At 58.2% G+C, this 25,734-nt stretch overlaps 3 protein-coding genes across 6 annotated transcripts in view; all 3 read right to left on the reverse strand.

Moving 5' to 3' along the window:
* Window positions 1–1,244, reverse strand: part of TMEM82 (transmembrane protein 82) — a 4,211-nt gene extending 2,967 nt beyond the window's left edge. Inside the window, exons 1-3 of the mRNA XM_027905394.1 lie at window positions 854–1,244; window positions 699–771; window positions 221–504 (exon numbers count right to left, since the gene is read on the reverse strand). Of these exons, the coding sequence (XP_027761195.1) occupies window positions 221–504; window positions 699–771; window positions 854–932 (436 nt within the window). The 5' untranslated portion in view covers window positions 933–1,244. The remainder of the gene's footprint in view (window positions 1–220; window positions 505–698; window positions 772–853) is intronic.
* A 33-nt stretch (window positions 1,245–1,277) lies between these two features.
* SLC25A34 (solute carrier family 25 member 34) lies at window positions 1,278–3,747 on the reverse strand. Its single transcript, XM_027905393.1, has 5 exons — window positions 2,941–3,747; window positions 2,316–2,381; window positions 1,805–1,957; window positions 1,597–1,731; window positions 1,278–1,506 (listed from the first exon to the last, which is right to left on the reverse strand). The coding sequence occupies exons 1-5, from the start codon at window positions 3,397–3,399 to the stop codon at window positions 1,324–1,326; spliced, it is 996 nt and encodes a 331-aa protein (XP_027761194.1). The 5' UTR covers window positions 3,400–3,747; the 3' UTR covers window positions 1,278–1,323.
* Window positions 3,748–4,505: 758 nt separating this feature from the next.
* Window positions 4,506–25,734, reverse strand: part of PLEKHM2 (pleckstrin homology and RUN domain containing M2) — a 27,966-nt gene continuing 6,737 nt past the window's right edge. Inside the window, exons 2-21 of one of the 4 annotated variants that reach the window (XM_027905365.1) lie at window positions 19,199–19,305; window positions 18,937–19,046; window positions 17,792–17,891; window positions 17,239–17,326; window positions 16,537–16,723; window positions 14,259–14,318; window positions 11,610–11,844; window positions 10,265–10,534; window positions 9,797–10,219; window positions 9,464–9,533; window positions 9,292–9,382; window positions 8,963–9,027; window positions 8,561–8,649; window positions 7,730–7,862; window positions 7,459–7,649; window positions 7,155–7,220; window positions 6,527–6,686; window positions 6,140–6,319; window positions 5,942–6,058; window positions 4,506–5,618 (exon numbers count right to left, since the gene is read on the reverse strand). In XM_027905365.1, coding sequence (XP_027761166.1) covers window positions 5,481–5,618; window positions 5,942–6,058; window positions 6,140–6,319; window positions 6,527–6,686; window positions 7,155–7,220; window positions 7,459–7,649; window positions 7,730–7,862; window positions 8,561–8,649; window positions 8,963–9,027; window positions 9,292–9,382; window positions 9,464–9,533; window positions 9,797–10,219; window positions 10,265–10,534; window positions 11,610–11,844; window positions 14,259–14,318; window positions 16,537–16,723; window positions 17,239–17,326; window positions 17,792–17,891; window positions 18,937–19,046; window positions 19,199–19,305 — 2,880 coding nt within the window. In that variant the 3' untranslated portion in view covers window positions 4,506–5,480. Of the gene's footprint in view, window positions 5,619–5,941; window positions 6,059–6,139; window positions 6,320–6,526; window positions 6,687–7,154; window positions 7,221–7,458; window positions 7,650–7,729; window positions 7,863–8,560; window positions 8,650–8,962; window positions 9,028–9,291; window positions 9,383–9,463; window positions 9,534–9,796; window positions 10,535–11,609; window positions 11,845–14,258; window positions 14,319–16,536; window positions 16,724–17,238; window positions 17,327–17,791; window positions 17,892–18,271; window positions 18,366–18,936; window positions 19,047–19,198; window positions 19,306–25,734 lie in introns of those variants that run through there. The other 3 variants (XM_027905363.1, XM_027905366.1, XM_027905367.1) reach the window with 3 other exon arrangements.

Raw genomic sequence — 25,734 nt, forward strand, 5'->3', positions numbered from 1 at the left:
AGCCCCTTCCCAGCTCCGTTCCCTTCCCTGCACACGCTCCAGCCCCTCCGTGCCCTCCTTGTCCGGAGGGTCCCAGCGGTGCCCCCGGGGCTGGAGGTGCCCGGGCCGTGCCCAGCACAGGGACGGGCCCTGCCCTGTTCCTGTCCCCCCGCCCCGGGCCGGGCCCAGCCCGGGCCCATCGGGCTCTTCTCCCCTCCGGGTTCCTGTGCAAAGTGGACCCTCCACACCACAGTCCCTCCATCCCCCATGGGGGTCGAACAATCCACCAGGGATCCACAATTCCCCAGCTCCCTCCACACTGTGCCCCGGTTTCCCCCATCCCATCTCACCTTGCCGAGGGTCAGGACGGTGGACACGGCGCGCAGGGAGAACTCCAGCACCACCAGCGCGGCCACGCGGGACCCCACCAGGGCCAGCACCCCCGTCAGCACCAGCACGTGCAGCGGCTCCAGCACCGCCCGCTGCGCCCGGATCGCATCCTTCTCCGCCTGCCTCTCCGGGTTGCTGGGGACAGCGAGGGGGGAACGCTGAATGCCAGGTGGGATGTCACCCAAAACGGTGCGACAGCCCTAGAGATGCCCCCACTGTGCTTCCCAGCCCCTCCCCTGCACCCCTGGGTGCCAAAAGCCAGCCCCCTGACAGCAGACCCCAGAATCTGATCCCCAAAACCAACCTCCCCCGCCCCGGGCGGCGCTTACTTCAGGCACTGGATGTAGAGATAAACCTTCAGGAGGCTGCAGAGCACCGAGACGGCACAGGCACCCACCAGCCCTGCGGGGAAAGGCAGCAGCGGGTCACCCGTGTCCTCTGGCCCGTCCCCGAGCTGCCCCCGTGCCACCCTCAGCGTTCTCACCTTGCAGGAATGCATCCAGCAGTGCCCAGCCCCAGGCCAGCCCGGGGAACGCCGGCAGCCACGACCCCAGGGAGAACATTTTCGATGGAGAGGAGCCACGGCACGCACGGCCAGGCCCCGGCTCCAAGGTCCGCGGGGCGGAGGCTGGGAGTGGCCCCCCCGGGCTAGTAAATCATTGCTGGGGCAAACCGGGGCAGCTGGAGCTCAGCTGCTCCGGCCACAGCTCCAGCTGCCCCGTGGAGGTGAAAATTAGGGCGAGGAGAGGAAGGCAGAGATGATCCCATCATCGTGGAGGGGCGGGGGGACCACCAGCACCTTTGCCCACCTCCACCTCGGCACTGCCGTTCACGCCGAGGCATCGCAGCGCTTCAGGTCCCGTCCCCCCTTCTGCACCACCCCAAAGACCCCGAAACGACGCCAAAAATAGAAAAACCCCTTTATTAATGTCTTTGGTGGTGTGGGAACCCATCCTACGGCCCCGAGAGCTGCTGGTGCCGCACCAGGTCCCTGAGCTTGTCCCAAAAGAAGAGGCTGAGGACGGTGTGGGGGCCGAGGCGGAGGTAGACGGCGCCGATGCCCTTGTACAAGCCCAGCAGCCCCTCTTTGTTGGAGATTTGCAGGATACAATCCAAAAAGCCCCGGTAGAGCTTGCCCTGGGGAGAGAGGAGCCAGCCGGCTGCGCACTCCTGCCAGCCGCGATCCCGGGAAAAGCCGCGCGTCCCCTCCACCCGGAACGGCCTTACCGTGCCCTCGGCGTCCACCGGCTGGTTGTAGAGGCGGGTGCTGATCGTGTCGAAGGGCGTCATCGCCACGGCAACGGCCACGCTGCTCACCATCCCCCCGGCCAGCACGGCCGCCCAGCTGCCCTTCCTGAACCACTGCGGGGAGCGCCGGTGTCAGCCCGGCCCGAGCACCGAGGGAGCGGCGGCGGGGCCGGCGCGGTCCCCTCACCTGGCGCTCGCAGACCCAGTCCTTGGCGGAGGCGAAGGTGGCGAGTTGCACGGCCGAGCCCACGGTCACGCGGGGGATGGCGCCCGTCACCCCCCGCCACAGCCCCACCACCCCGTGCTGCCGGTAGATGGTCCTGAAAGCGCCGGCGATGTTCTGAAATCGGGGAGAGACGGGGAATGGTGCGTCCCACGCACGGCTAGAATTTCCCACCCTGGCAAAACTTCCCACCCCGGCGTCCAAAGCCACGATGGTTGTTGGGGACACGAAGCCACCGGGGCTTTGAAGGCACCGCAGGGGGTCCGGATTCGGTGTCCCGGCCCCACGTGCCCGTCACACCCCCCTCTGTCCTCACGCCGTTATTTATAGCGTCGTTACGAGGCCAAGCGGCCAAACAACAGCTTTAAATTCCTGCTGACCAAAATAGCATCGTCCCCGCTGGGGCCTGGAGCGTGCACAGACAAGGTGCCACCATATCCTCGGTGCCCCCCGGCCCGACCCCGTCCCCACTCACCTCGTGGTTGTGCTGGTAGCCCACAGCCATGGCCGACACTGTCTGGGCTTGGAGGTGCGTCTTGACCTTGGGGGGGACAATGCCAGGTGATAAAACCCCCTTCAGCCCCCACTGGGACCGGCTGCAGTCCCCCCATCTCTTCTCAGCACATTTTTTGGGGGGGTCAGCTCCTCTGACAGATGTGGGGGGCACAGATGTGTTGCCAAGTGGCACCTCCAGGCTTTGAACGCCTCCCACCCCAGGGCAAAGGGACCCTGCAGACACCCAATGCTGGGACTCTGCAACCCCAAAAACTGGGGAGACCCCCTAAAAAGGAGGGTGGGGGGAAACACCCTAAATTTCTTTTGGGAACTTTTCCTTATCGAGCAGTTCTGTGGGTTTCGGGGGGGAGGATCTGAGGGAGACTGCGGGGGGAGAACATGCACAGAGCAGCCCTACATTTGGAGCGGGGGGGATGAAGCAAAGCAGAGGGAGAAGGGATGCACCAGAAACGGAGTTTATAGGATGCAGAGAGCTCCAGGATGCCAAACCTTTTTGGGGAGGGGGTGTGTTTGTGTGTTTCCTCAAAACACACACCCCCCCTCTACACACACGGGGGGGTCCGTGGGGGCAGAGCAGCACTCACCAGGTACGCGGGGCTGCCCACGAAGGCTCCCACCGCCCCCGCCACGGCCCCGGCGGCCACGGTGCCGCCGGGATACCGCGTCCAGCCGGCGTCCTCGGCGTGGGAATAGCAGTAGAAGCGGAAGCCGTTCATGAGCCCCTGGTAGAGCAGCCCGGCCGCCAGGCCCTTCTGCAGCCCCCCCAGCCCGTCCGCCCGGCACACGGCGCCCACCGCCCGCAGCACCCCCCGGTAGGGCCGCGGGTACGTGCCCGGGGCCTGCAGCTCGCCCTGCAGCTGCAGCCGCGTCTTGACCACCTCCAGCGGGTTGGTGAGGAAGCAGGCCAGGCAGCCGGCGGTGGCCCCCAGCACCAGGTCGGTGGCCGGGGGCACCCCCTTGGCCGGGGCGCTGCTCTTGGCGGGGGTCGCGAGTTCCTGCGGGGAGGGGGATCCGGGGCGGGGGGCGCGGGCTCCCGTCGCCATCCGGCACCTGCCCGCGGGGGCGGCCCCGGCTCCACCTCCCCGAGCGACCGCGGCGAAAAACACACCGAGCCGGGGGGGAGCGAGCGCCGCCTCCCGCCAACCAACGCCGGCCCCCCCCTCCCCAAATCCAGCCCCCGCTTTGGGGAAGGGATGTGGGGCAAAGGTCGGGGCTGGGGGTGCGTGTCGGGTCCCGGCCCCGGCCCCGTCCCCCGGTACCGAAGCGCCCCGGCAGCCGCGTCCAGCCCGGCCCGGCCTCACGTGATGGGGCTGCCCCGGCGCAAACAGGGAAAAACAGGCACAGACACACACACACACAAAAAAAAAGGCGGGATAGAACTGGAAGAGAAGCTGGGGCAGGGCGGCTCCGGGGGGCACAGCAGCCTCCCCGGCCCGGGGCAGGGATGGGGACCGGCACGTTCGTCGCCCTCGCGGCCGCGGTTCGGGGGCTCGCGGGGGTCTCACCCGCTTCTCCCGGCCCTGATCCCTCTCGGGGTCGCCGAAATGCTTTGAAATTGGAGCTTCCCAGGGCCAAAAGCTGCGGGGGTGTGTGGGGCTGTCGGTGTCCCTCCCCCCCGCCGCGGAGTCCTATTTTTAGGGCTGCACAGTGACCGCCCGGGACCTGTTTTACCCCATGGCCGAGGCACTGCCGTGGTTTACTGAGGGGGTGGGGAGGTGTAACACCCAAACTCCTCCCCATCCCAATGGCTCCCCCATCCTTGATATACCCCCAACACCCCTTCTTTGATCCCAAAAGGAGAGGGAGGGTTTACAGGGAAGGTGGGTGATGCTGGGGGCTGGCCCCATGGCTGTTTATTTCTTGTCTAGACTAGGAATATCTCCTGGATCTGGGGATAAACGGGGACAGAACACCCCGACTCCCTGTCCTGATGGATAATTGCCAACTGAAAAAGAGAACGTGCCCCAGCGCAGGGTTAACACCGCTGGGGTTCAGTGTCCTGCTCCAGAGCGATTCCACAGGCTCCAGAGTGACAACAGGATGAGGAACAGCAGCCCCAGGTCCTGCCCCAGAGTGATTCCACAGGCTCCAGAGTGACAACGGGACGAGGAACAGCCCCGGGGGCCGGAATGTGTCACAGGGCCAAAGCTGAGTTACCAATGACTATTTATTCGGGGAGGGGGGAAAGGAAGCAGATGTATGTACATATACATTCAGTCACGTACGTTTCCTCCCAGAAAAAGGCCCCGTGAACTTATATTACAACAGAAGGTCTCTGGATTATTATTATTATTATTATTAATTATTCTTATTATTTAAAAGCTGGGGTTGTGCCCCAAAGTGCTCGCTGTGGAGCGCAAGCGGCGACGGGTCCGTGCCGGCCTCGGGTGCGGGAACCGAGGAGGTGGGGATGTGTTCGGTGGCAGCCACGTGACAACGCCCCTCGGGACGCCTGAAGAACATGGGACTCCATCTCTTCACCCCCTCCCCGGCACACAGGACCAGCGTCCAAACCTCAAACCACCTTCTGAGCTCTCCTAAAACCACGCTGGGATGTTTTAAGGCCAAATTTTTGGCCCCGTTCCTTCTTCCTTAGCCTCAAACCTCATGGACAGGCTGGGAGTGTCCCTGTGATGTCTGGAGGCCCCGGGTGGGTTCTCCAGGAGGAGGAGGAGGCGGCGCAGCGGTGCCGTACTCGGTGATTGTATGAGCAACAAAACATGCACGGTAGCGACTGAGTGTTCCCGTCTCGCCCCCTCCGCGCCCCGACCCTGTTCTAAAATGAACAAGTCCTCAGTCCTGCTCCCCGCCACATGGGATGCTCATCCCAGCCCACCCCACTCCCACCCTCTCCCTCACTACTAGTGGGACATCATTCCATGAAAGGCAAATTCTTTGCCCTGTGGCAGCTGGACGAGGAGGAAGGCGCAGGTGGAGAAGAGTCCGGCCGCTCCCAAAACGTGCTGGATGTCCTTGGCTCGGCAGTGGGCGCGGGGTCCACGCTGCAGGCACGTCCCTGGTGGGGACTGAGCGGTGGCAGGAGGGTTTGGGGTGCCAGGTGGCCAGACACAGGCCCTGCTTCCCCCCAGGATGGGCCCCCGTGAGCTGTCGTCCCCGGGCAGGGTCAGCACCAGGGGTCCCGCTCGGCCCGGCCGCGGCACAGGCTGTCGCTGCGCTGCCACGCGCTGTCGATGAGGCTCTGGGCGTCCTCGCACTTCTTCTTGACAGCGGCGTCCAGGATGGCCTTGTGCAGGAGCTCGACCTGGAACACACGTGTGGGGCGTCAGGAGGGGAACGGATAACAGTCCCTCTTGCTGTAAAAGCACCTCAAATCCACACGAAACGGATTGTCCATGTCGTAAACACGGGCTGCCCCAGCTCCCTCCCACTCCCTCTGCCAGCGTGGGATGCTCGTGGCTTGTCCTGCCAGGCTCCAAATCCCCCATCCTGTGCTTATGTGGACAATGGAGAAGCTCTGTGGCTCTCCTGCCCTTCGTGGGAAAGCTGAGTTCACCCTGCAGGGACAAATTCACCCCTCTGCCCTCCCTCACCGATGAAGGGTGTGAGGCATCCTCACGCTCTCACCTGGTAGATGTTCCTCCACGCAGCGTTCAGCGCCGACAGGAACCTCTCCAGCTCCGTAGTGCAACTAAAATAGAGGACCCAGGGGGGCAGGAACTCCTTGCTGTCCTGAGCAAACTCCTAAACACCAAGAGAGAGGCCGGGTGTCAGCACTGGACCCTCGCCCAGCCCTGTGCCAGCCGGTCCCAAGCCCAGGCTCACCAGGATACAGTACTCCTTGCCAGCCTCCGTGGAGACGGCGGCGATGTCCGTGAGCTCGGCAGTGCCCAGCGAGCGGAAGAAGCTGGTCTGGCAGTCCTCGTGGCACGTGAAAGCCTTCTCATCCGTCAGCACGAGGCAGCAGGGAACACAAGGCGTGGGGGCAACACCCTGGGGGATCACCTGCACGGGGTGGGGAAAGGGGGGTTAATGTCTGGCACGGTGGAGCCCCATCTCCATGGGGTGCCCCGTGGGGAAGCCCTCCTGGCTCGGGATCAGTCTGCCTGTTCCATCCCTGCCAGGTATCCCTGATCCCTTCGGCGGCTCCAAAGGGCTCCAGGCAAAGGAGGGGGTCGAAGCACCCACGCCTGGGGCCCGTCCCCAGCTCACCCCTTTGGAGACAGCCTGGCAGAAGTACTGCATCCAGTCCGCCATGTCCTCCTCGTTGTCGGCGCTCAGCTCCAGGGAGGGCCGGTCCGTCAGGATCACCTGGAAGGAGTGGGGCCGGTCGGTGGTGTTGGAGCGCCGGCATCCCCCGCACTGCTCGCCGCTGGGAGAGAGGGGAGGATGGAGATCAGGGGGATGGATGTGCCAGCACCAGCCCGAAAACAGCCTCTGCCTGCCCTCCCTGCGCAGCACCTCAGCCCTCTTCCCCACAAACACTCGTGTCCCATCTGTGACATCCCCTGGGATTGCTCCAAGGATGGCCTGTCTGCGTACCGGGGGAGAGCTGGAGTTGTGCGCAGTGGGTCTCCCAGAAAGGTGTGTCACCTTCAGAGGCCAATTCCCCATCCAAGGGTGGGCTCAAGTGTTCAAAAACTAGGAGGAAATGAGGCCATCTCCCTCTAAACCTGGCTCCAGCCAGGAGCAAGCAGGGAGTCCTGCAGCACTGGAGCAGGGCATGATCTGCCCCAGAACACCTCCCTAGACATCCCAAGCAGCTCCTGCTCCCCAGATCCCCAGTCTGGGTGCCTGGAATGCACCTGAGTCTGGGTGCCCCATCCCACCAGCCACTTACCCCATGTTGATGGAGAGCAGAGGGGTGACGTCGGTGCGATCCGGGTACTGGTACAGGATCCCGTTGCTGCCATTTGGGAATATAAGACAGAGGCTCACTGGAGTCAGCTCAGCTCTGGTATCCCCTGCCCTTCACCCACACAACCCCCTGGGGTCACATTCCTGCTGCTGGGCACCCAGAGCTGGTGGCTTTGGCCCTCCAGGTGACAAGATGGGTCCTCACCACCTGCCATGCAGCAAAGTGCTCCCAGCACCTTCTCCAACGGGCTGGAGAAGCTGCCCCTGACCCACAGCCCAGCGCCCACCTGAGCACCACGAAGCAGGTCTTCCACTGCTCCTTGCCCAGGTAGGAGGTCCCAGCCTTGTAGTGCAGGATGCCGTCCTTGGTGACGGCGTTTTCACCGGAGGAGCAGCTGTTGCTGGCAGGTCCCAGCGCCTCGTCCATGGGGTCCTCCCAGTGAACGAGGCCGTAGAATCGCACCACCACGTCGCAGGCCTGTGAGGAGCAGGAGGAGTCAGGGGAGTGCCCGGTGAGCCGTCGTCACCCACGGGGATGGTGGTGGTATCCAAACCCACCTCACACTTGGACTCCTGCGCCACGAACTTTGCCAGTGCCAGTTTCTCCATGGTGGCATCCGTGAGGATACTGGGGTACGGGGGCTCCCGGCACCCTTTGATCATGGCTGACTTCAGGGAGACCAGGAAGAACCTGAGAGGGAGGCAGGGATCTCTGACAAGGCCAGGCCAAACAGCCCCTCACCTCCCTCACACGCTCTGGTGCCCAAGTGCCTCCCCTTCACTGTGGGCCTCCGGTCTTCCAGACCAACGGGTCCCAAAATCAACCCACAGACCAGAGGTGCCAGGGGCTTGCAAAGCCTGAACTCCAGAAAGGAGCTCACAGAACCCCAGAATATTCTGAGCTGGAAGGGACCCAAAGGATCAAGTCCAACTCTTACACAAATAGCCCATGCTGGGATAGACCCTGCAGCCTCGGCATGAGCACCCTACTCTAACCACCTGAGCTAATCTCGGGGCCGTGGGTGGGACTGGGAGGTGGAAACATCCCAGGACAGATCCCAGTATGACCATCAGCTGTCCTGCATCCCTGAGCTGATCACACGGACCTGGGGATGTGCCTTGGAACTCAAGAGCTCGTCCCTGCTCATCCCAAGTGACACAAGGGACCCCCTTAGGCTCAGCCTGAGGGACAGGGTGACTGCTGTGTTTATCCAGGGAAGATACTTTGGGTGTATCCATGCCTGAGGCAATTCCAGCTGCCTGCAGGGTTCAGCCAGTGGCATCAAACCAACCCCAAACCCCAAGTTGTGGCAGGACTCTGTCGTGGAGGGCTGTCACTGCAGTGTCCCGTGCCTGAGGGGCTGGTCAGGGCTCCTTCCCCGCGCTTACTCGGTGAGAGCCACGTCGGCGGTGTCCAACAGGAACTGCTTCCTCCGGTTGGTGCACACCAGGGTCACTGTCTGCTGATCCAGCCCCACCTGTGCCACACAGGGAGGGTTAGGGAAGCCAGGCATGGCACGAGGGGCAATGGAGCAGGCTTGGACCCGGCTCCTGGCCCTGGGGAGAGGGTCAGTGGTCGCTCCGCTGCCCACGTGAAGATACAAGCAAGGTGGGCACCCACAGAGGTGGCATTTGAGGGGGGATCACTTCCAACTCTCCCTCTCAAAAGACTCACTGGCCAAAACTCTCCCCAGGGACACAAGCTCACTCCACTGTGACGCTCCTGGCAGCCTCATCCTCCAGACAGGTGAGGACTGACCCCCAGCTCCCTCCTGTTCCCCATCTGCTCACCGAGATGTAATCCAGCTCGTTGTAGGACACGGCCTCCTCCACCATGTACGGCTTCTCCGCTGCCCCTGGCACAGACACAGAGAGCCACGTGAAGGGGGGCAAAGGACCCCCTTGGCAGCAGCAGCAGCGATGGACCTGCAAACCGAGCCGTGTCCCTGCAGCACAGAGCTGTGGGACGTGTGTCCCAGGGCTTCCCGGGGGACAGGCCAGCCTGAGCCCCCCCTGGGACACGAGGGAACTGGCAGTGAGGGCAGGGAGCTGTGGTGCCCCAATTCGTGGACAAGCCTCCCTCCCTGCTGCTGAGCCCAGGGGCTGTTGGGATGGGGTACCTTTCCGGATCAGGTAAACGTAGCAATCCGTCAGCAGGACGTAGATCAGCTGCAGGTTCCCCTCCATGTGCCCGGTGCTCATTCGGATCATCTGCACGGAGACAAAAGAGCTCTCAGCCCCAGGCTGATGCAGGCACAGAGCTGGCCCTTCGATCCATGGTGACCCCCTTACCCTGAATAACTGTTCCTCGTTCTCCCTAAAGACGTGGATCATCAGCAGGAGGAGATGGTTGTTATCCACCCTGTGGAGAGAGACAGCAGAGGATGGACACGGACGTGGGGCTGGGTGAGTCCAGGAAGGGCAATCCCCTTCCTTATTGAGCATGTCCATGATTTGGGCACTTGTTATTCCCCTAAGACCTTCTCCTCCTGACCTCCTGTGCCTCCTTTTCATCCTGGAAAAGGATAGGCTTTGCTCCCCAAACTGAGGACAAAGAGGAAAGCACCAGCTCGAGCTCAAGATTGTTTGGAAGACGTTCTCCCTGCTGAGCAAACCCATCCTCACCTGAACTCGGAGGGATGGGTCAGCTCCGAGGGGCTGCCCTGCCCCTCCTCCACCCCAGAGTCCTCAGCACTGCTCAGGGAAGGGCTGGGCTGCTCCTTCTTGGGCTCACAGGGAGCCTGGGCGTTGGTGGTTTCTGTCTGGCCAGTTTGGGGTTCATCACTCGCCCTTCCAGACTCCTCTACTGCCCCAACTGCTTCTCTCTCTCCGCTTTCTTCTTCTTTAGGAGCCTCAGGGCTACCAGAAACATGTGGCGGTTGGCCAGGCCCTGGAGGGTCATGGTGGCCACCACCTGGTGCAGCAGCGTTTGGACTCTCGATGGTAAATCGGTAGAAGTCCATGGGGGCTGAAATCCCCTCGCTAAAGTCGCCAGAGGACGATCCATCCGGGGTCTCCCCTGGCGTGCCGGTCCGAAAGGGCTGCCCGGGGGGCTCCAGGGGGGCGTTCCAGCCCCCAGGGTCCAGCTGCCCGTTGAGCCTGTCCATGACCTTGCTGAGGGGCTGCCCCAGGCTCTCCATGGACGTGTCCTTCATCTCGGGGATGTGCAGGGCCAGCTGCCCCAGGGCTGGGCGCTCTCCCCCCTCCTCTGGCCCGAGTGGGTCCCCAGGTGGCTCCTCCCGGTCACTGAGCCCGTTGATGCCGCTGTCCCCGCTGGCCTCGGGCGCTGCGGGGGCCGGGCTGCTCACCACCTCCTCAGCCTTCACCTTCTTCTTCTTGCCCGTTTTCTTCTTCTTGGCCAACCTGTGAGAGGCAGGATTGTCACTCTCCTGTGCCTGCTTAGACTCTGCAATCCCACCCTTTCCCAATAACATTCCCTTGCACTTTTCCCTATTGCAGGGAAACCTCCTATCGAGAACATGGCTCGATGTGCAGTCACATGGAGCCCTCATCTCTGTGCCAGCTGTCACGAGACACAAGATATGGACACTTTTCCCTACTTGTCACAAATAGAAGAGGCATCACTGTTGGATGCAGCACCTTGGGCTTCCTTTGGCTGCGAAGGGATCACAAATGGATGCAGAGCTAAGGTGACTTGGGAGAAATCCCTGGCTGAGAGCAAGCAGCTGGGAAGGAGGTTTCTAGGGGTGGGACTGCCATGTCCCCGCCTGCCAGAAGAGGGAGATGGAGGCAGGGGCCTGCTCCAGCCAGTGGCACACCAGGAAGTGCTCTGGACACCCGTGGCACCCAAATTGCTGCCAGGTCACCCTCGTTTGGGAAGCGAGTGTGCTGCTCCCCTTCCCTGCGTCTGATGTGCAGGATGCCACGTAACCCAGCTCCTCTGCTCCTCCCAGGAAAAACTGGGAACAAGAACAAAGCCCAGGCCTGCTGGGCAGGTTTTGGGGTGTCCCCATTGCTGGGAGTGAGCAGACAGAGCCTTGAGCTCTTTGTCTGGGTTCAGGGCTCCGAGGAACCCCTGGGGATCTGCTTGCAGGAGTCAAACGCTGGCTAGGAACTCTGTGGAGGCACCTCCCACAATGGGTTCAGCCACAGCTTGCTGACAAACAGGAGGGAAGATCCAAGACCCAGAACTGCTGCAAACCTGCCACCAGCTGGAGAGAGCTCCAGTTAAAAGCTCACAGGTTACTCTGACACGCACTGTCAGGCAAAGGTGTTGCTGTGGAGCCAGCCCAAGGGATTCCAGACCAGCCCAGACCAACGAGACGAGCTGTGACACCCACAGACCCCCGCTGGGGTCTGGACTATAAACCTGCTTTCTCATGAAGGCTGCACAAAGGCCACAGCACAGACGCCGTGTGTGCTGGGCTACGAGGGTGGCACCTCCTCAGCATCTCTGTGCCAGCAGCTCTGTGCCTACCTGATGACCTCCAGCTCCGTGCAGCTCTCGGACTGGTCCGTCCCCTCGGGAGTGGCCTCTTCCTTGTCCCGGGCCGCGGTGTGCACCGGCGTGGTGTCGGTGGAGGACGGCACCTCGGCCCTCTCCTCGTTGAAGGGGTTGTGGCGCTGGGTCGGGCTCTTCACCGGGGCCTTGCTGCCGGCGGCCTCCGAGGCGGTGGAGCGCGGGCAGCTCAGCGTGTCCGTCAGGTCTCCGTCTGCAGACACAAGGTGGGAAGGGCGGATCAGCGCCCGCTCGGGCTCCTGATGAAGCCAAGTGAGAGCTGGGGGCCGGGGCACTGCGTGGTCACTGCGCTGCTCGCAGTGCCAGCCAGGGGGGGACAGATTGGCCAGAGGTTTGGAGAGTGCCTGGAGACAACAGCTCGGCCACCCCAGAGCTGGCAGCCGGAGTAGGGAGTAGAGGTGGTGTCTGTGGGGTTTTGGGGCCACGGTGCTTGTCAGCAAGACAACAGCGAGCAAAGAGGCTGCTGCTTCTCCCCCTGCCACGGGAAGGTGCTCGCCCAGCTGGAAGGGCAGACACGGAGCCAGCCTTGGAGCAGCATTCCTTATGGAGCTGGCTGCTCTCCTCTGCTCACACGGGACACACGGGGGGCTGGAGGGGTGGTGGAGATGGACACAGCATTCCCGGGGGTCCGAGGACAGCAGGCAGCACAGACAGGTGGGAGCACAAACAAACAGCTCGGCCCGTGTTAGTCTTCAGAGGGAAAAGGAGCAGCAGGGAAGGGCTGCAGGAGTCATGCTCAGAGTTATCCATCCAAAATCACAGTTAAGGGAAGGTTATCCATGCCCTCCTCTTCTCCAGCACCCTTCCTGGTCTGGTGGAAGGTGTCCCTACCCATGGCAAGGGATAGGAATGAGATGATCTTTAAGGTCCCTTCCAACCCAAAGCATTCCATGATTCTATGATTCACCCAGCTAGAAAGGCTCGTTGGGGAGGGAACCACAGCCCTACACTTTGGAGGTGTAGGATTTGAGGAGGAAAATGAAACCTCTCCTAAAACTCTAATCCAGGCAGTTTGTGAGGGATGATTCCAAAACACCACTTTGCTCCCACTGAAACTCCTGCCCTGCAGTGTGAGGGGTGTGGGCTCTGCCAGGGAAGGCAATGGGGTTGTTAATGTTTGCATTAAAGGGAAATTCATGGAATCACTTAAGTTGGGAAAGACCTCTAAGATCATGAAGCCCAACCATTAATAAAATAAACCATTTAAAAGCTATTTCAGCCTGCACCACCAATCCAGTCTCACTCCTTTGGCCTAAATCCTGCTCGTTCTGTGCAGACAAAACAATCTTTGTCCAAAATACAGAATTTTACTCCGAAATGCATTTGCTGGAAACAGGGAATGGCCCAAACTTTCTTAACCTCTGCTCTGTGTTCCCACAGCAAGGAATCCATTAGTGAGGTGACCTGGTGGGGGTTCCAGTGACAGTTTTCCCTGTGGCTGAGGAAACTCAGCCCGGAGCAGTGGGGGATCCCACTACGCAACCAGGACCTGCATGTGGGAGCTGTGCGTGCCTGAAATCCAGAGGGATCTGCCCCAGCACCCCTGGGACTCTCCCAGCCTCCACCCACCACCCACAGTGGAACTGGGTTTGGAAACGTGGTTTGTACCTTCAGGGACAGGTTAAACCATGTGTGTGACATCCCCGAGCTTGGGGTAAGAAAGAAGATGAGAGGGAGCCCAAGAACAATCCACATGGAATTCAGGCAGAGTTCCCCAAACATTCAGGTGGTACCAAGGCAATTCAGATCCACAGCTCCATCAGGCTTTGAGCTGCAAAGGATGGAGTGTGGGTGTGTTTCCTGCAGGGGTAAAGCAGGGAGGAGCACGTCCTGCTCCCGTGGCACGGAGAGGATTCACACAGGGAGGAAGGAGAACCAGTTCCTCTAAACTGGGCACGTGCTCTTGGCCATAAAGGCCAGATGTAGCTGACAAGCTGTTTTAAAAAGTCGTAAAATAAATAAAAATAAGAAGTGTTGTGACCCAAACCAAGCATGGCCAGGTGCTGGATGTCGTGGCTGCACGGGAGGTGTTTTGACACGGGACAGCAGGGTCCACAGGGAAAACAAAACCTCCCAAATCAATCCCTGCAAAAGGCCCCAAATTAAAGGCAGCAGAATTAATTCATCCGTTTTCCAGGGCTTTCAGGAAATCAGTGATGGTGGATCAGTGTTTTTGATCAGCACCCTGCATGCTTTACCCCAAAGAGGAGCTCCACGGCGTGTGGGCAGCTGGCACATCCCACAGTTTGGAAGGACGCTGGTGCCTGCTGCCAACTCCACAGCAAGGGCAATTTTCCAGCTTGTCTTTTGTAATCTGGACAGGGAGGCATCGTTAGATGCAGGAAAACATCTCTCAGCTGTGGGATATATGGCCAGGTGAGTGAGTTTGTGTACAGCAGGAGCTGGGGAAAGCCTTGCCCACGGCCTCACAGGTGAGACACACAACCTCCCACCTCGGGGGATCCTTTCCACTCCTTTCTGCCTGTATGGAATTCCATCAAGATGGAGCAGTTGGTTATTAAAGAAATGGGGGAACATGCAGCAAAGCTCAGGTGGCAGCAATGCAGAGAGAAAACCAAAGTGCTGTAAAAGATGAGTGTGTCCCACCTTCCCAGTCTCTGCTGGGCATGGTCTGCATTGCTGGAAAGACATCTCCAAAATCATAATCTACAAAAACGAGGGATAAAACTCAGGATTAGAAACACAAGTAGTGGGGAGGGAAGGGGGGAGAGGGGAGAGTGTGAGGGGGGTTTGGGGAGGGAGATGGGAAGGGGGAGAAACAAAACAATTGTCCACTGGTATCTGAAATGCATGAGAAAATTGTCAGGGAACGCGGATGTGAATGGAAACCAGCTGCACTAAGGGCAGTTCTGCTGGATGGTTGTGTTATGGGAGCTACAGCGGGACCAGGGAAGGATGAAAGCCTCATTATTCATGCTGCTGGGAAGGTAAACCGAACAACCGTGTCATCCAGGCCTTGATCTTCTCTGGGAAGCGATTTAACAACTCTGTGCCTCAGTTTCCCCTCTTCACACTCACCTCCCATAGATACTGTGGTGTTTGACTCATGAGTGTTTGCAAAGCCAGGGCTCTGATTAAAGGGGAAATCTTGGCCTCTGACCCTAAAATCCCCAGCTCCACCTACACTCTCAGGGTAGAGAGATGCTCCTGATGAAATGATGAGCAGGGAAATAGTTACTGGAGTTAAATCCCTCCACACCTGAGGAACAGCAGCAATTCCTGCCCTCCTGGGTCCTGGCCCAGCATTCCTACGCCAGTGTATGGGGAAACTGAGACACAGATCACAGCCACTGCCTGGACACATGGAATAGCCTGAGATGATGCCAAACCCAAAATGTAGCTCCAAAATCTCCTGGATTTCTCCTCCAAACCCCTCTTCCCTGGAGCATTAAGCTGCCATCCCCCAGAGGGGCTGGAGAGCGCAGCCAAACCCGAGGGACAGGCAGGAGATGTTTGGCACCAAGACACTGCTGAGGGAGGGGCAGGAACACAAGCCCTGAAACAGCTGCTTGTGCCAAACCTCTGGTGCTGGAGAACCTTTCTCCTGTGATTTTTATTTCCAGGCTCCTTGGGCTATCTCCAGCTCTCCTGGGACGCTGGAGATTTGGCATAAACAAGTCCCCAAAATCAAGCCCTTTCACGAGTGCAGGTGTGGGTGAGCCCAAACCAGTGCTGTGCTCCCAAGTCCTTTGTGAAAATAACTCTAATGCCCGTCCCAGGCTGCTCCTTCTCATCATCTTTAATATCTGTAGGTTCTGTCTTGCACATAAAAGGTGACCCTTTTCTCAAGGGAACCCATCTGTGTGGGGGCCCAGTCCTGAATTCACTACATCCAAGTAACACTTCATTCCATTCCAATTCTATTCCAGGATTCCCTTTGCTCAAACTGACATAAAAAAAAATAGGACAGGGCCACTGTACTTTGGATTAGGAAGAGCAGCAGCAGAGCTGCTCCTTCGTGTGCTCAGGGTGGGTGTGGGATGGGAGCTCCCTGCTCTGGCCTGCAGGGGGGTAAGGGGGCAGACACACCCTACGTGTCTTCGTGTTCATCAGGAACAACACCCAGCCCCTCTGACAGGGATGAGGGGCCGAGGAGGACAATTTATGAGGCTGCTCAGGATGCACAGAGGAAAACTCAGCACCTGTGAGACCACTGGCTGTCTTTCTCCCAGACTACAGACATGGAGAAAAGACTCTGGAAACTCTTGCCCCACCAGCCCCAGCATGTGTGGGTCTCTGGAGTGTTAAAAAAGTTCCCCTGCAGCCCAGGGCCCCTGTCCTGCCCTGACAGCCACATTCAGACACAAGCACAGCCTTTACTCCATGAGGGGATTCCTGCAGTCCTTGCTAAAACCACCCCCCAGGATGGGAACGTGGCCTGGGGTGACTGGCAGGGAAGGTCTTTCTCTCCCAGTCTGAGGCAAAGGGGCTGTTACCACCAAATCATCCCAGAATGGTTTGGGTTGGAAGGGACCTTAAAGCACCTCATTCCACCCCTGCCATGGGCAGGGACACCTCCCACTAGCCCAGGTTGCTCCAAGCTCTGTCCAACCTGGCCTTGGACACTTCCAGAGGTGGGGCAGCCACAGCTGCTCTGGGCAACCTGTGCCAGGGCCTGCCCACCCTCACAGGGAAGGATTCCTTCCCAATATCCAGTCTAAATTTCCCCTCTTTTAGTTTAAAACTCTTTTAATTTTAAACCATTTCCCTTTGTCCTATCTCCCAAGGCTTTAAGGCAGGAGAGACTCAGAGCCTGGCTCCCGGGGTTCTCACTGTGGTCTCCTCCAGCCCACCATTTGGTACCTCATCCCAAGGGGCTGTGGAGCGCTCAGCCCTGCCTGGCCCAGCCCCAGACACTGCTGACCTTCGCTGGAGGGGGCGATGGCACTGTCGTCCCACTCCAGGTTGGTGGAGGTGACGGAGTTGAAGGAGTTGAGGGAGAGGCTGTCGGAGCCGTGCACGGAGCTGGGCAGGCGCTCCTCGAAGTCCAGCAGGTGCTGGGGCTTGTAGTAATCGGGCATGTACGGGGCCAGGTCCAGGTACGGAGCATCCTGCAGGGAAGTGTGGGGTGAGTCAGGCTCCCAGTCACTGCTGTTAGCACAGTTCCACACCACACTTGCAGAGTTCAACCCTTTATCCCCACCAATCTCCCCCGCAGCTGCCGTGTTCCCCTTCTGAACAGTGCAGAGGAATAACTGAGCAACAGGAGCAAATTCCACTGCTGGAGCCCCAAAAACGTGAAAGCCTTCCCCACAAACATCAGCGCCACATTTCCAGCTGAAGGCCAACAAGAAGGTCCATCCTGGAGCAAGGGGACCTGTCCCACTATGAACTCCCCATACTCCACATTCCCACTCTTACCTGAGCTGAGAGAACAGATCAAGCACTCGCCATGTCCACCCTGGACTCTCCCTGCTCCACATTCCCTCTCTCCCAGAGCAGAGAGAACAAATCAAACACTCACCAGGTCTACCCTGGAACAAATGGTGGGACCTGTCCCACCCTGGACTCCCCCTGCTCCACATTCCCACTCTCCCAGAGCAGAGAGAACAGATCAAACACTCACCAGGTCCAAGTCAAAGCGGATGAACTCCAGCCCAGACACCAGCGTTAAGAACAGGGTCAGATGATCGTGGCTGCAGACCAGGGCGTTCCTGCAGTGGGGGTGAAACAAAAGAGCTTTACAGATGTGGGAAGGAGGAGAAGCAGCTACAAGAGCCCTTCTGTTTCCTCAGTGGTGTCTCTGAGCTGCTCCAAACAGCCCTGGAGCTCAGGCAGCCACCACGTGCTGTCCCCAGACAGAGCTACAGCCGCATTTCCAAGTGTCCATCAGAGCTGGGGCCTTGGATGAGAGCTCAGCATCTTCTTGGAAACCGTGATAAATATCAAGGGGATTGCAGAGCAAAAGCAGGAACTAGGAGGGAGTCTTGCAGGACCTCTTACCTATGTAAGAGCACAGTGCATCCACATCTGGGACCTTTAAATTAATCGCGTAAATCCCACAAGGACAAAAATCAGACCCTGATCAACTTCTTGTTCCCCTCTGGCAAATTTGGGTTGGCTTGTGACAAGAAGGAATGCCTACCAGTGCCTAAAGGAGAAAGAGCTGGGATACTCACTTGACATAGTACTTGTGCAGCAGGCTCAGGTTCTCCTGGAACAGCCTCAAGTAGCTCTCCAAGGAATTCTCATTGAGGGCGAGGTACAGCCAGGCCCGGCCTGGGAACAGAGCAGCAGAGAGAGTTATCTGTGGGGAGACACCTGACAAGTGAAACAAGCCTAGAAATAACCACGAATCAGTTAAAACAGGGCAGATTGTTCATTTGTATCATTTGAGGGGAGCAACTGACAGTGGGGGAATTCTGGGGCGGGAAATGCCAGGGAGGGATTCGTGATTTGGAGTGGAAAGGGGAATAAGAGTCTGATTGAGAAGCAGCCACACAACTGTGTCTGTGTAGTGAGATGGGAGCCCTGCTGGAAGCGCCAGGAGACAGGAGAGGTGGGGGGAGAATCGCTCCAAATCAGCCCGGGTGTGATTTGACACCAGTTCTGGTGCAGAGAGAGGTGATGGTGGAGCCTGTGCTCAGCTCCATTCTCACCAGCAGGGCCTTGGGACATGGTGGGTGTTGGGATAATCTGGCAGAGAGGATCTGGGCACTGTCCTGCACCACAAGCGGCCTCGATGGTCCCAAACATCCCCTACGGACAACTCACAGCAGGGAAAACGCAGGATCACGCAGACAACAGCTACAGTGAGACACTGTGGGGTGAGAGGGGATGCTCCCGTCTGCCAGGACCCTTCCCAAGGGCACAGCCACAGAGCTCCCATTTCCCGGGAACCCTTCCTGAGGGCTTGGCCCCACAGACTCCCATCTGCCAGGAACCCTTCCCACGGGCACGGCCCCTTGGGTTTCAGGGCAGCAGAAGCCTCAGCACCTGATCCTGAGGCACGGTGACATTATTTCTAGACCCCGTGTGGCTATGGCAGGACTGCCACCTCCTCAGAAGAGGCTGCCCAGGGAATCACCATCCCTGGGAGCGTTCAGAAAACGTGTGGATGTGGCACTTTGGGGACAGCTTTTAGTGGTGGATCTGACAGTGCTGGACTCGGTGATCAGAGAAGTCCTTTCCAGCTTTAGTGATCCCACGACTCCTTGGCCTGACCAGTGAGCTGGGCTGTGCTGGCTCCCTCAATCTGCTGGCAGCCCCTCAGCACAAGCTCCCCCGGTGTCCCCAGGTGCAGATCTGCCCTCAGAGCACTCACTGCGGCCCAGGTTGGTGGCCACGTGCTGCAGCACCTCGATCTGCTTGACGGCTTCTCGGCGCGTGAAGTGAACCACCAGCACCCAGTACCCCGAGGAAAGGTCCTGCAGGCTGGAGGAAGGAAAGAACCAGAGGAAAATTAAGCAAAAAGCTTCGTTATCTCCGTCCCAGCTCCCGCCTCGGTGGTTTCCCCGTGCTGAGGCTCCACACCAGGCTTTTCCCACGGGGAAAAGCAGCATTCCAGAGGCGGGCTCCAGGCTCACCCGTAGAGCAGAGCGTGGTCCAGGTGTTCACAGAGCCGCTGCAGGACCTTGTCGTGGTTTCTGATGGCTGGGGTCTCGTCCTCACAGGCAGCAAAGTAGCTCTGCAGCTGCAAAAAGGGGATGGGATGGCTGGAACGCCCTTCTACAGCCCTTGGCAAGAAGGTGGAGATGCCAAAATGCTCATAACCAGCATTAAGTAGCTTTTTGTAATCTCTTAGCTTGCTAAACCCTGATGCAGGTTACTCACAGCGTGTAGCTGTGGGTTTTTAAGAGTCCCCTAAAGGAAGTAACTCCAGGGAGAACCTCTCCCAGTCTCCCCACATCTCAGACACCCCAGCAGTGTGGTGGTGGCTGCACAGCCAACTTCCCCATTTCCTGAGCAGCCTCTTCCCTTTCCCCTCACAGCCCACACCGCAGTGGAGTGTGGTGGTTCCTCTACAGCCCTTGCAAAGCGGTTCAGAACAGAAACAAACCCCAGCTTTGCTCTGTTTTTGGCTCTGCCACGGACGAGGACCCTCCTCAGTCGAGGGTCCTGCCATGGGAAACCCTGGCTGGGGAGAGATGCTGCTTCCAGGGATAAAAGCTGCTCCGAGTCCAGGAGCCTCACTGCTGCTGCACCATCGCTCTGGGCCAAACCTGGGTGAAATCCCAGCAGAATTTCGGTGTCCTGGGCACAGACAGAGGTTTGATTGTCACAGGCAGCTCCAGTGGCCACGGCAGTGCTGGTTGTTGATGCCAGCCTGCCCCAGGCTGTCAAACACAGATGTCCTGGCCACAGCAGCAGGACCCAGACGGAGGCACGGGCACACGGAAGGCAGTTCCATAAATCCCAAGTCATTTCCCTCTGCTGGGATGAGGCTACATCAGGGAATCCCAGAATGGTTTGGGTCAGAAGGGACCTTAAGGCTCATCTCGTTCCACCCCCTGCAGTGTAGCCCAGGTTGCTCCGTCCAACCTGGCCTTGGACACCTCCAGGGATGGGGCAGCCACATCCCTACAACGTGTCGTGCCACTTTCTCACAACTCAGGCCCATCTGCCTCACTCTGGGTTACCCCTGGACTCAGGCCTGGCCCTTGCAGGCTCAGTGCAGCATCAATTGCTTTTCTGCTTCTGCAAAACCTGCTCGAAATCCTGGAAATCCCCTTGCACCCAAATCCTATATCCCTTCCCAGCTGACCCCCCGGCCTCCTGCTGCCCCTGGAGCTTACAGATCTATTTAGGTCCCGTCTCACACAGACTTGGCATCCAGGCAGGGAGATTACTCGCCCAGGATGTAATCCCAGCGGGATATGCCATGGCTGTTTGCTGGCAACGAGCAGGAACAGCTCAGCTGAGCCAGGCCAATATTCCAGAGAGTGCATGGAACAGTTCAGTGAGCTGACAGGTCTTTGCCAAACCTCACCAGTTACACGAGAGGTTTAAAAAAACCCAAAACTTGACATTATTGTGCTTGTCGAGTCCAACCCGTCCCCAGAAAATTCAGGTTTCTCCTCCTGAATTATTGCTAGAGAAGCTCCTTGAGAAAAATCATCCAGTCTCGATGTGCAGGCATCAAAGGGCCAGAGAACATCTCACAGCCCCTGGGAACCGATCCTGCCAACACTCCTCAAACTGTGAACACACTGAGCTCCAACACCCTCCTGGCCTGAAGACCTTGAATCCCTCTGGAGCTCTTAGGTAAGATGGGAGAGCCAGGCGTGTTCCTGCACGGAGCTGGTCCCGGCCCTCACGTGGGAAAAAACTGCTGAGCCCGAGAAATGCCGGCCAAATTCCCTCCTCCAATGGCACAGCAGCCGTCCCTGCCCTGCCCATTGCAGCAGGTAAATCCCCTGGGGAAGGAGATGTGCAGCAGGGGGGTGTTTGCAGGGGCACCTGTGGCTGCTCCAGAGATCCACAGGGTTTTTCACAACACCCAAGCAAGACCTGAAGCATTTCAGCTCAGCAGCTCCCTATCCAGTTTTGGGAAGGAGCTGTCCCAGAAGATTCCCACTATTAACCCAGACCCAAGCAGAGAGGAAAATTCCCTAAAATGCCCCTATCCAAGAACAGTTCCAGGAGCTACCTGCAGCCAGTGTTTGAAGCTGCACAATGACACAAGAGGAAGAAATAAAACCATCATTTAGAGCCATATCCCTCAGGATGGATAGAAGGAGCCATGGGGATGGCTCTTGAAAAGCTGGAGTTCACTAAAATATCCCATTTTTGGGGGAAACTGAGGCAGGAAGCAAAGACTTCCCAGGCCATGAGGCAGGATTTGAAGGCTGAAATTCCCAGCTTGTCCCAGCCAGGCTGTGGGCCCTGCAGAGCTGGGGCACCCTCGGAGGAGCTTCTGGGTGTTTCTGAGCTGGACTGGGGAAATGCAGCTGTGGGGGAGAGCTGGGGAAAACAAAAATAAACCAGGCACTCTGTCAGCTCACCACTGAAAAAAAGGAGACACAGCCTGGGGAGGTCAGTGTGGAGGGGACTTGCAGCCTGTCTGACTGGAGGAATCCCCCCTGACAGAGACACTCCAAGCCTGGGCAGCAAGAGATGAAGAAATAGAAGCATTTCCTCTTTTTTCTTTCCTTCCTTTCCCAAAAATAACTCAGAACTTTGTCACACTTCTTGCTGCAGCCAGTTCACAGCTCCCCCAGCCTTCTCTGTGGCTACAGGGACCGACCTGCTCCCGTCATCTGAGGGTGCAAACCATCAGCAAACAGTGGTCATCTCCACCTAAAAAATGGATTTATTTCCCTAGAAAAGCCCAATCCTCCCCCAGGAAGGGGTTTAGGTTTTGAAGGGCCCATTCTGTGTTACGCCAAGGCTTGGTGTCCCTCTCAGCTGCTCTGCAGGGAGCACTGATTGAGCCTCCTGCTCCACACAGAGCAGCTCCCCCTGCATCACACCCCCTTCCTGGGGAGGCTGCTGGAAAACCCACGGCCATATCCACAGCAAAGCCTTCCCAAAAGGCTCAGAGCAGAGCCAGAGGCTGAGCTGGTGTGACTGTGCTTTGCTCAGAGTCACGGGGTCACCATCAGCCCTGAGCACGTGGGACTCAGCCAGCGGGGAAGGCGCACTCAGCACTTTGGGATGGGGATCGGGGCGCTCTGAGTCACGGCCTGGGAGGAGCTGTGGGTCACAGGGCAGCACACAAGGGCTCACTGCCACCAACACGTGCCACAGCGTTCTCCAGGTGATGCTGCACCCAGGGATGGTGCTGTTCCCAGCATCCCTCCAAAACAAACACGGACAGCTCCCAGCTCGGAGCCCAGGACCGTGCACTGCTCGCTGGAGCTCAATTCCCAAAAGAGAGCAGCCAGGTGAATCCCTGCAGAGCTACCACGTGTCCAGGGAGGGAGCAAGACAGAACAAGCCTCGGGATCTCCTGGGTGGAGTCAGCCCTCCAGCCAGGGTGGGGAAACACTTGCAAAAGCTGGTGGGGAGGCGTTTTGGGCTTGGGAAGAAGAGTGAAGACACACGGAGGAAAGTTAGGATGAAACAGCTTTCCCAACTGGGCACAAGATCCAGCTGCATCGTTTCCCCAGGATCCAATGCTCCAAGATCCATGTAGCTGAAAATTTGTAGGAATTATAACCAGGAGCACTGTGGGGCAGAGGATGGTCCCAGCACCTGACCCTGATCGTGGCGATGGCAGGAGCGATGTGGCACTGCCCCAAAAAATGGCATTTAATGGAGAGTTTACACAGAGTCTCCTGTAAATTGTTATAAAACACACACATAGATAATTGAACTGGCCTCTCCCTCATGGCAGCTGTTGGACCTGTCTGGGAGGTGGTGACCAATCTTCCTGAGGCATTCCCAAAGCAGCTCCCTGACATTCCTGGGCAGTGAGCCGGGCTGGAGTATGGGAAATCAGGAAGGAGCCAAGTAATTGGGTTAAAAAGCCTTAACTGAGCCTGACATTGGTCATTATCTGAGCGTGACATTGGTCGTCTCTGGGTTTTCTGGAGAGATGCTCTTCCCCTCATCTCCTCCGTGCTGCAAATCCGGGAGGAAGGGCTGAAGGCAGCTTGGATGGAGGACTCGTGAGGGGCACGAGGAATGCCTGGAGCCCTGACCCAGGGCTATTCATAGACATTCCTGTGGCCAAAATAAGCACTGCTGGCATGTGGATGGCATTCCCACCATCCACCAGGAACACTCCAGGGTCTGAGCACCAGCATGGGACAGAACCCGCTCCAGGGGACGGGACAGAACCCAGGGAATGGGACAGAACCCAGGGAATGGGACAGAACTCACTCCAGGGAACGGGACAGAACCCACTCCAGGGAATGGGACAGAACCCACTCCAGGGAATGGGACAGAACCCAGGGAATGGAACAGAACCCAGAGAATGGGACAGAACCCACTCCAGGGAATGGGACAGAACCCACTCCAGGGAACGGGACAGAACCCACTCCAGGGAATGGGACAGAACCCACTCCAGGGAATGGGACAGAACCCACTCCAGGGAACGGTCACAACAGCCCAAACACTCGAGTTAAACACTTGAGAGAACCCCGAGCAGACGGATGTTTGTCCAAAGGGAACAGAGACCTGGCTGGCACGGGGGGAAATAATCACACCTCGTCCCCACAGAGGAGGAGGAGAAGGATTTAATTGCTGTTTATCAATCACGAGTTGATTTTTGGCAGTCACACCCCACCCTGCACTGGCACACATGAGGCCATGTCTTGGTCTGTTTTATAACCTATTGACTGCAGGGGTTCTCAGCCAGTGTGAAGCTTTCCAGGCCCATCTGCAGAGCTCAAGTGTCGCAACCAATGCTAACAAACCATGGGAGAGGTGTGTGCTGGGAAGCCTGTTCCTAAATCTAATCATCCTTGTGGTGCTCCTTTGAAATGTCTCCAGGAATTCTAAAAACTTATTAAAATGATGAAATAGTCTCCTGACCTGTTCAGGACTGGCCACAACCCAACTGAGTGTCTATCTCCCCCCTCACAAATCTGCCCCACAGATGTTTCACCAGCAGCTTTTTCCAACACCAAGTTCATTTCCCTAGTTCTGCTTGGTATTTCCCTGGCAGGACAGACATGGAGACAGAACAACAAACACCCCTTGCATTCCTCAGCTCCTCAAGCAGGATGGGAAAGGGGAGAGGCACTTCAAAACTCCCATTCTCACCCACAGCACATGGACTGGCGAGGGGTTTTTCCCAGCTGGAAGAGCTGAGCACCCTCAGGAGCAAGTCTGGACTTTGTCCCAAGCATTGGCAGCTCAGCACCAAGGGAAGAGGCAGTGGGAAATGACAGGACAGACACCTGCTCACACCTGCTCAGGGGTCCAGACATTCAATGGCAAATGGATAAAGAGGAGCCTGAATTCTTGTGCCTGGAAAACTCCCAGGTTCGGTGTCAAGGCAGGGCTGTTATTCCCTCTCATACACTTCTTTGACACAAAGGCCTGAAACTCCAGCTCTTGCAGGGCCTTTTGTGGGCCACATATGTGATCTGACTCAACATTCCTTACACGCAGCTTCCAAACCAGCACCAGCTTCCCATCCTGGACTGGGGCTTTTTCCTGATGACATCCACCAGCATCAGCACCTGGAAGGCACCACAAGTGACTCTGGAGCAGCCAGGAGAGAAATGGTGATGGGCAGAGACAGGAGGCTGACACAGGTGAAGCTGAAACCCTCAGCAAAGCTGCTCCATGCTGGAAACGCTGAGCTTTGAAGCCTTCCCAGTCCAGAACCAGCAGGGTTGTCACCTCGAGGGACACGCACACTCCTCAGCTCCCCCACCCCCCAAGGCTTTTCCAGGGCTTCCCTCCATGATTTCTAAGCAGCAAAGCTTGCAGCAGGCTGGACCCACGTGTGGCTCAGCCAAGGACAGGGTTTTTTTCCAGTGAGGATACTTGCAAGTCGCAGGGAGAATCACATGGAGCAGAGCAGGGGATGGGCTGCTGCAGAACAGGATCCCTGCACTAGCCAAAGGCACGTGGGAAGGTCACATGCTCAGCACAACAGAAAAAAACCCAGATGTTATGGGAATAACAATCGAAGTTTGGTGGCAAACACAGCAAAGGTAAGGGGGGTGCTGCTCTCCCTCACATGCTGGGTATCCCCTGCTCTGAGTCCCTCCCAACCCACCACGTTCCTCCAGCCCGCGGTTATTTCAGTTCTTGGACTTCTCTTGGACCAGGTCACCAGATGTGGAGGAAGCTGAAATCACTCAGCAGCCACTGAAATTGCACAATCAGAGGTGGAGAGGCTGGGAGGCTTTGCTTCAGCTCCTCAGGAAAAGCCACAGCCAAAATTCCCACTCCTAAACCGACCGCTCCTCCCAGTGAAACGTTTTGTCTTAGAGGGAGGAGAACAAGTGGGATTTTTTTTCTGCCCTGAAGGTTATCACAGCCTTGTCCACCTGCAGCTCCAGAGTCGATCTGGGGGCTTACAGAAAGGCAAACACCAATTTAGGTACATGCAGAATCCAACCCCCTTGGAATTACAGATGACAAACCTCGTGTCATCACCAGAGCTCCGGTGGTTTGAGTGTGAGCAGCAGAGCGGCTCCTGGGTGGTCAGACAGGGAAC

Source organism: Empidonax traillii, unplaced genomic scaffold, assembly GCF_003031625.1.
Source record: "Empidonax traillii isolate 1590-97213 ecotype Southwest subspecies unplaced genomic scaffold, ASM303162v1 scaffold1149:size320058, whole genome shotgun sequence".
Lineage (NCBI taxonomy): Eukaryota > Metazoa > Chordata > Aves > Passeriformes > Tyrannidae > Empidonax > Empidonax traillii.

Excerpts from the sequence above, each read along its gene's own strand:
- SLC25A34 (XM_027905393.1), bottom strand. The coding sequence starts at position 3,399 with ATGGCGACGGGAGCCCGCGCCCCCCGCCCCGGATCCCCCTCCCCGCAG. Across the intron at positions 1,732-1,804 it reads ACTGGGTCTGCGAGCGCCAG|TGGTTCAGGAAGGGCAGCTG; the intron begins GTGAGGGGACCG and ends CGCTCCCCGCAG. Across the intron at positions 1,507-1,596 it reads CGGTGGACGCCGAGGGCACG|GGCAAGCTCTACCGGGGCTT; the intron begins GTAAGGCCGTTC and ends CTCTCTCCCCAG.